The sequence below is a fragment of the Bison bison genome, unplaced genomic scaffold (genome assembly GCF_000754665.1).
Source record: "Bison bison bison isolate TAMUID 2011002044 unplaced genomic scaffold, Bison_UMD1.0 scf7180017864184, whole genome shotgun sequence".
Lineage (NCBI taxonomy): Eukaryota > Metazoa > Chordata > Mammalia > Artiodactyla > Bovidae > Bison > Bison bison.
Window position 1 is genome coordinate 1,132,154 of NW_011494756.1, and position 8,512 is coordinate 1,140,665.

The 8,512-nt window shown below is 53.9% G+C and overlaps 1 protein-coding gene across 1 annotated transcript in view; it reads left to right on the forward strand.

The window, feature by feature from the left end:
• Nucleotides 1-8,512, forward strand: part of SCUBE1 (signal peptide, CUB domain, EGF-like 1) — a 131,624-nt gene that overhangs the window by 104,484 nt on the left and 18,628 nt on the right. The window contains exons 12-13 of the mRNA XM_010843690.1: nucleotides 7,018-7,137; nucleotides 7,470-7,574. Coding sequence (XP_010841992.1) covers nucleotides 7,018-7,137; nucleotides 7,470-7,574 — 225 coding nt within the window. The remainder of the gene's footprint in view (nucleotides 1-7,017; nucleotides 7,138-7,469; nucleotides 7,575-8,512) is intronic.

Genomic DNA, 8,512 nt, shown 5'->3' on the forward strand with positions numbered 1-8,512 from the left:
CTTCACACCAGCCAGACGTCCTGTGCTCATCAGAGGGCCTGCTGGGTGCTGTCAGCCGGTCCTCGCTGGACACGCTCTGCACACGCGGGCAGGCATTTTTGCTTGTCTTGTCCACGCTGTCTTCCCAGCACCTGGAACAGAGCCTGACAGCCGTGGGCACTCAGTACGTGTTGATTGGGTGCGTGACAGTGTCCAAGAATGGATGCCACCTCTCAGTACCTGAAGCCAAGCAGCTGAACTTATTGCTCACTTCAGGAAGAACTGCCCTGCTGTCCAGGCAGGGTCTTGCTGAGCAAAGCAAACCCTCTGGTTTTGTCTAGAGTCTAGGGGAAGAGCTTTCACAGGGTTGTGTTGATCAGAGGCAGTATTAGGGGGTGTCAGTCTGAGGAGCACACCTTTGTGGGGTCTGAGGGTGGAGCCTGGGCTGACACTAGCCTTAGAAGCCTGACCACTCAGTGAACTGGCCAAGAGTTGGCTGACTTTGGTTGTCATCAATTGATGGGCTTTCCGAGGCATGTCCACTGATAACAAGGGTCGTGTGAGGGCCAGTATTTACCGGTGACCAGAGCTATCAGGTACAGGCTTTCTCTAGGGATATGAGGACATTTCTTTTTTCTTTTTAATTCTCAGTCTCCATTTTGGTCGTCTCTCAATCAGAGCTGCAGGAGGGGCCACCAGGGTTTGTCTAGTAGACCTGGAGTGAGGAGACAGACGGTGTGACAGCAGGCATTGCTAGAAGGTCCTGGAAGCTCCTCTAGAACTGTGATTTAAGAATTCCCAGGGTGGACCGGGAAAACGGTCCCCCCAGCTCCCACTCCTATAGTATGCAGGCCGCTCTTTCCTGGAGCCTCCGTGTTGACTGTCCCACCTCACCTCTGCTGTGAATCCAGCTTCAGAATCACGGGCACAGACTCCCCTGGCTGCCCAGAAGAAGATTCCAGGTGCTATTATTACCACAACTACCCCCCGTGCCATGCCCCAGGCTGGACTATTCGCTGCATCTCCCAAAGTGAGGGGCACACTTTTGATGACCATGGGAGCCGTCCAGTCCCGAGGGATGGGGCCCAGAGCCTCCGCGGTCTGCTTCACCAGGTTATATCATTACGTCTCTCGGAAGGTGTTCTACCCTCGGAGGCTTGGCAAGGAGGCATCATTCGCTGAGGCTCCTGGGGAGTCATTTGTTGTTACAGCCCAGAGCCCCGCAGGACAGTAAGCTGAGGTGGCACCATGAGTCAGACTTCTGAATGGGACATGCGGTCAACCTCGTGAAACTGTAGGCATGCTGTCTGTGCCCGGTGTTGTGAGACAGCTGAATTGACCTCTCCCGGTCCAGGGGCATTTTGCTTCATTTTATGCATTGTCTACAAGGAGGATCATACTTAATTAGGCTTGTGTAGCGTGTTTTGTGGCTTCCCTGTAGCTCAGCTGGTGAAGAATCCGCCTGCAATGCAGGAGACCCCAGTTTTATTCCTGGGTCAGGAAGATCCCCTGGAGAAGGGATGAGTTACCTACTCCAGTATTCTTGGGCTTCCCTGGTGGCTCAGACAGTAAAGAATCAACCTTCAATGCAGGAGACCTGGGTTCGATCCCTGGGTTGGGAAGATCCCCTAGAGGAGGGCATGGCAGCCTGCTCTAATATTCTTGCCTGGAGAATTCCCATGGACAGAGGAACCTGGTGGGCTATAGTCCATGGGGTTGCAAAAAGTCAGACACGACTGAGCGACTGAGCACAGCATACTTAACACCATTTTTCAATATTGGCTTCCCTAGCAATAGCTTGGGAGAACCAATTTAAAGGATCAGGCTGTTGGTTATCACTTAGTACAGCCTAGATCTAGATGAGTTATTATTTGTAAGGGAAACATGACAGGAGAAGTCAGAACTGCACACCCTTAGATGTGTAATGTGGGAAAACGTGACCGAAGGGATGAGGAACAAAGGAACGCAAAAGCGTGTGTGGAAATCAGTGGCTGCAAACATCTAGGAGAATTCATTCCAGCAGTCTTAGACACAAGCCTCCACCCTGCGTGGCCATCAGCCAGTTCTGACAATCTTGGTTAACAACCAGTTTCCGTGAACTGCTTTTGGAGGTTCTCTGAAAAACCTCAGACCTCTAAATGGTTGCTTTACAGTAAGTTCTGAAAATCGTCGTTTTTATTTTTCAAGAAAATTAGGGGTAATAAAGACCATGAAGTTTATGAGTAACTCATGAATAACTTTCCCAGTGAAATGTGTCTATATGTTCCTAAGCACATTAGTTTAAATATCCCAAATAAGGAATTTGGGGATAATATTTTGATAATATTTCAGTGCTGTTTTTTTTCAACAAGAGCCTGTTTCAGTTCATCCAGAAAGTAAATATACTATTACTCGGACATATTTGTAGCCATGAAGTGCATCTGCAGATGCTCAGAGGGCCCCTGAGGGCGTGGTTCCAGCCTGCATCCCATCTTTACACTTTCCCCAGGATTCTGACGGTCACGGCCACACCATGACCTGGCCATGTCCTCTCCCCCGAAAGAGCCTCTCACCCACACTATCTCATTGCCACCACCAGTCTGTCCCTACAAGGAAGGAAGAGCGGTCTTAGGACCATGCTCGCAGACACCTGCGGGAGCTGGTCTGGTGGTCCCAGGGGTCGCCTGGCTCCACCTGGCTCACCCTTCATGGGTCTTGAAAGGTGATTGCTCGCCGTGCTCCGTGATAGAGTCGGAGGCCGGACACAGCCATGCTCCGTGATAGAGTCGGAGGCTGGACACAGCCGTGCTCCGTGATAGAGTCGGAGGCCGGACACAGACGTGCTCCGTGATAGAGTCGGAGGCTGGACACAGACGTGCTCCGTGATAGAGTCGGAGGCCGGACACAGACGTGCTCCGTGATAGAGTCGGAGGCTGGACACAGCGTGTGGCGGAGCCCCTGGTTCCCTTGGTCCTGCCCGAGGACTTTGGCCTGAGCAGCAGCATCACATGACGATCCGAAAAACATTTCCTCTAACGTCCGTTAAAGGCAGGAGGAGAAGGGGATGACAGAGGATGAGATGGTTGGATGGCATCACCGACTCAGTGGACATGAGTGTGAGTAAACTCCGGGAGTTGGTGATGGACAAGGAGGCCCGGCGTGCTACAGTCCATGGGGTCGAAGCCTGAACCTGCGGCCTGTCTAGCGTGTTAAGTTCCTAAACAGAAAAGGCAAAGATGCACACAGGTGGATGCCACCTTAGGATGCTCTGAAAACAGAGACGTTTCCTGCCCATAATCAGAGATGGACGTTCAGTTCAGTCGCCGAGTCGTGTCCGACTCCTTGCAACCCCGTGGACCGCAGCACGCCAGGCCTCCCTGTCCATCACCAACTCCCAGAGTTTACTCACACTTATGTCCATTGAGTCGGTGATGCCATCCAACCATCTCATCCTCTGTCCTCCCCTTCTCCTCCTGCCTTCAATCTTTCCCAGCGTCAGGGTCTTTTCCAATGAGTCAGTTCTTTGCATCAGGTGGCCAAAGTATTGGAGTTTCAGCTTCACCACCAGTCCTTCCAATGAATATTCAGGGTTGGACTGGATATGAATCTTAGGATGTCTTAATTTTTATTCATAAGTCCTATCAGCAAAAACCTGTTAAGTTGGGATTTGATGTGGACCATCCACAAGGTCTGTTCTGTGTATGAATCCTTGGAAAGTACAGACACACGAAGGTGAGTGTCTCCTCCAGGAAGGGCTGGGGAGGGAATTCCCTGTGCTCCAGGGGTTAGGACTCTGCTCTTTCACTGCCGTGGCCCAGCTTCAGTCCTTGGTCAGGAACTAAGATCCCAAAAGCCTTGCAGTGTGGCTGAAAAAAAGAAAGGAATAGGTACAAGAGTTGCTCAGTGGTGGTGTGAGGAACCAGACACCATAAGGAGTTCACTGACAAGCAGAAAAAGTACTTTTTCTGCTTTTCCCAGTCACAGGAGGGATTGTGCTACATATGGTTCCCTCAGACTTGAAGGCAGTTCTAGTACAAGGTCCAGAGACGTTCCGACTACTTTATCCCAGGCTGTGATTGTTCTGAGGCAGGGGGGACAAGCCTTCCTCACAGATGCATCCCATGTTGTTGAGTTTGTCCCAAGAGCCTGGCCTAATCTTTGCAGGTTGATACAAAAAAAAAAAGAGGTTTATAGTAATCTGGACTCTTCCTGGGCTCTGCTCCAGTTGTTCTGTGGATGCTGTGGCAAGTTTGCCTCGGAGATTCTGTTTTTTGATCATACATAAGAGAGGTATGTTAAGGCTCCCATCGGCGATGATCTGAATCAGGGGGAGGAGGATTTTCTGAGACTTCAAAAAATAACCCCTCAGGTGTCTTTCAGCTGCCAGTTCCATTTGCAGGGTAGGTCCCTCCGCACATGCCGGGGCTTTGACTCAGGGAAAGGAGGCTCATCTGATGACGTCCCAAAGGAGCAGGTGTGGGCTGGGACTCAGGAAGGAGCTGACGATGGTCAGAAAGGCCCACTGCTGAGTGGTTTTAATAAACCAAAGCAAATCAGGTTCATTGTCCCCTCGAGCCTCCTAAGCTCCCAGATTTTCAAATCTGCCTCTTCCCTACTTTCTATCATGTTCTCTCACAACCAGGTATTCTTACTTTAAGGCAAATGTACATTTTTCCTCCTTTTTAATTTATTGCTATTTTGGGGGGCTGCAAAATCACTGCAGATGGTGACTGCAGCCATGAAATTAAAATACACTTGCTCCTTGGAAGAAAAGTTATGACCAACTTAGAGAGCATATTAAAAAGCAGAGACATTACTTTGCCAACAAAGGTCTGTCTAGTCAAGGCTATGGTTTTTCCAGTGGTCATGTTTGGATGTGAGAGTTGGACAAAGAAAGCTGAGCACCAAAGAACTGATGCTTTTGAACTGTGGTGTTGGAGAAGACTCTTGAGAGTCCCTTGGACTGCAAGGAGATCCAATCAGTCCATCCTAAAGGAGATCAGTCCTGAATATTCATTGGAAGGACTGATGTTGAAGCTGAAACTCCAATACTTTGGCCACCTGATGCAAAGAACTGACTCGTTTGAAAAGACCCTGATGCTGGGAAAGGTTGAAGGCAGGAGGAAAAGGGGACAACAGAGGATGAGATAGTTGGATGGCATCACCGACTAGATGGACATGAGTTTGAGTGAACTCTGGGAGTTGGTGATGGACAGGGAGGCCTGGAGTACTGCAGTCCATGGGGTCACAAAGAATCGGACACGACTGAGCAACTGAACTGAACTGGGTTTGCCTTCCCTCTTGTTTTTTGTGTGCTGTGCTAAGTGGCTTCAGTCATGTCCAACTCTTTGCAACCCTATGGACTATAGCCCACCAGGCTCCTCAGTCCATGGGATTCTCCAACCAAGAGTACTAGAGTGGGTTGCCATGCCATTTTCCAGGGGATTTTTCCAACCCAGGGATAGAACCTGCGTCTCTTGTGCCTGCTGCATTGGCAGGCAGGTTCTTTATCCCTAGCACCACCTGGGAAGCGACTTTAAACTTCTTTCTGAGGGTTTCCATGTTCTGAGGTGGTTGGGATGGATGATCGGCATGGTGGACTCAGATCTCCCCTGGATGCGAGCTGAGCAAGCTAGCCCGGCCCTGTTCTGTGGGCACCCACAGGAGACATGAGACCCCCGGATCAGACTCTGAGGGTTTCTGAGCTCACAGCTCAGCAAGCAGCCCCCTAGGTGTCATCCACCCAGAGAATGCTATGCAGACAGGGAGCTTACATCCCAGCTGAAGGACACACAGCTTGGGGAACTCACCACTCGATATTACAGTGAACGGAAGCCAGGCTGCTCTTGTCTGGAGGGAGATGAGACCTCACTCCTAGAGGTTGCTCACTGCAAACAAACCCCCGAGAAATGGCCCTGGAAGAGATCCGGCAGTGCTCTGCATCCTCTGTGTCCCCACAAGGATGTGGGGGCACGTGCAGGGCAGGGGTGGTGGCCACCCGCGCACAGGAAAGCCGTGTGGTTCATCTGCAGTTGTTGACGACCCCCTCTAGGAAGTTGGAGCAAGTACAGGGAACTGCCAGGGGCTGATGTCTGCCTTGGAAGGTTCAGGGTGGATGGTCGTCCGCTGTTTCTTAACCAGAGAGAACACTGGCTCGTCCAGCGGCCCTTTCGGTTTGGATTATCTGCAGGTGTTTTTGTTCATAGCTTCTTGGTTCTTTGGGAACGGGGACTCCTGGTCTTGTGTTTATTTGGGAGCTGGATGTTTTATCTGGAGAGCCATGAGTTTGTTTTTATTTCTAGATGGTTTACCTTCTAAGACCCCTCTTGAAAATGTTTAGGCACATGTTGAAGCTCGTGCAAACTGGCAATTCCCCACGGCAGTGTCTTAATCCAGCTAAGTCTCCTGTGTCCACCTGTTCTCGGGGCGACTCCACCACTGATGATGGACTCAGAGGGTGGCGCTCCCGGAGGCAGGTATCACCGATCAAGTCTAGAAGGTCCTGTGAGGCCAGTTCTCCTGTCTACCTTGCCTATAGAGCTGTCAGTCTTCTTCCTAGGGGTCTGGGGAAAATGTTTAATCCCCAAAAGATAAACACGTGAGAAACTCTGAAGAGCTCGGTTCAGGACATCTTCACACACCTAGTAGATATGCCTGGGGTCTGCCCCAGAGCGGGGTTCCCAGTGGCCCTCCCATGCTTTGAGCTCGGTTTCTACCAAAAAGCCCATGTCCATTTTCAGCCATTCCTTTCCCCCGATGGGCAGGGACCCCTGCTGGAGAGGGTCCAACCCCGCCCTCAGGTCTGGGCACACAGTGTGACCCTTCTCACAGATAGCATGGACTGATGTTGGGGGAGCGAGCCTCTCCCTGGGCCCAGGGTCCCCCCGCGTCCAAACGGATGTGGACTCTGCCGTCTCGCAGCCCCCTCCCACCCAGACGGTCTGGCCAGGGCACCGCCGGGCGGTGGGAGTTCCTCTTGGTTCACGCTCAGGGGCCTGCTGGCTCCCAAAGGCGTTCCCCCCCCCCTCAAGCCCTCTCGTATGTCCTCCTTCTCCCCAGAGACGGGCAGGTGCCTCTCCCGGGCCAAAGCCTCACCCCCGGCCCAGCTGTCCTGCGGCAAGGCGGGCAGTGTGGAGAGCTGCTCCCTTGCCTGCCCCGGCCACACACTCTTCACACCAGGTAACTGAGGCTGTCCCAGGGAGGGGGCGGCGGGGAGGGGGGCAGGGCCGCGTCCCCCGGGATCCAGCCCCCACTCCCTGCTGCTCTCTGGGAAAGGACCCCGACAGAGGACCCCCGGCCCTGGTCACTGAGTGGCCCTGGACAGCTGTCCAAAAGCACAGTGGACTCGTTCCTGCCCAGACACTTAGCCCCTGGTCGTGGAGCAGGAATGAATAGACATAAGGGTCAGTCCCCACCGTCCTCGTATTCAGCGATGCCCCCGAGGCCCCTAGGATCTGGGGTGCTGGGACAGAGGGGCACTCAGGGCCACCTCACCACTGGCCTCTCCACAGACTCGGACAACAGCTACAGCCTGAGCTGCGGTGTCCCCAGCCTGCAGGGCAAGGCGCTCCAGAAACGCAACGGCACAAGCTCCAGCACCGGGCCCAGCTGCTCAGGTAGAGTCCCCGGCCTGTCCAGCCCGCAGCTCACCCGCGTGACCCGGCACCAGCAGGGGGAGCGGAGGGGCATGGTCCGTGAAGGTCTCCCGACCTGGCGTCTGCCCCGTATGGCTCAGGGTGCTGGGGAGCTCAGAGCGGGCCAGGACCCAGAAGCGGCCAGGCTGCAGGCTGAGGCCCAGCCCAGGGCCCGTGCACCACTGAAGGGCCTGTCCGCCTCTGAGGCTCTGGGCCACGCATCCGGAGTCGTTCTGCGACCCTAAAGTGAGTGCTGTGAGTCTGTGGATCTCAGATTCCGTTTCAGGGAAGTGAGTCACGTGCTGTGACCATGAGATTGTAAAAGCTCCCGGAGTCGGGGCTGCACTGGGAGACCCCACCCCAGGAGTACCAGAAACACGCACGCTCTTGGCCTCCGGGGCGCAGCCAGCTCCCTGCAGCCGGAGGCGATGCTTCGGCAGCTCTCCCCGTTTGGGATGCTGGACTTAATGACATGTCTGATGCACACGCCGTGTAACGCTAAGCTGCCGTGACTCCAGAAGTCTTTACTGTGGGCTCTGTGAGTTGCTCTCGGAAGAAGGAGGTGGCTCTGAGCATCTGCGTCCTTCCCAGTCCCCTCTCTCACATGCTCCCCTCTCCCGCGTGTGCTGCCCCTTTTCCCAAAAGCACGAGCCACGTAAACTCGCTCTGGTGATGAGAGAGAAGGCGGGAAGCTTGCCTTTCTTCCGCCTCAGACCTCTGGCTGGCTGACCCTGGCTGGAGCTCGGCCCCGCCATCCACACTTGCACTTTCTCAGAGAGAGATGTCAGGCCACAGAGGTCCCACCCCCAGCTCCCAGGGGATGTGGCCCCCCGGCGGGTCCCCTCACCCTCAGGCCCTCCCCCTCTGCCACGCCTGGCCCCCACCATCCCCCTTCCCATGGGAGAGGGGGAGGGCCTGAG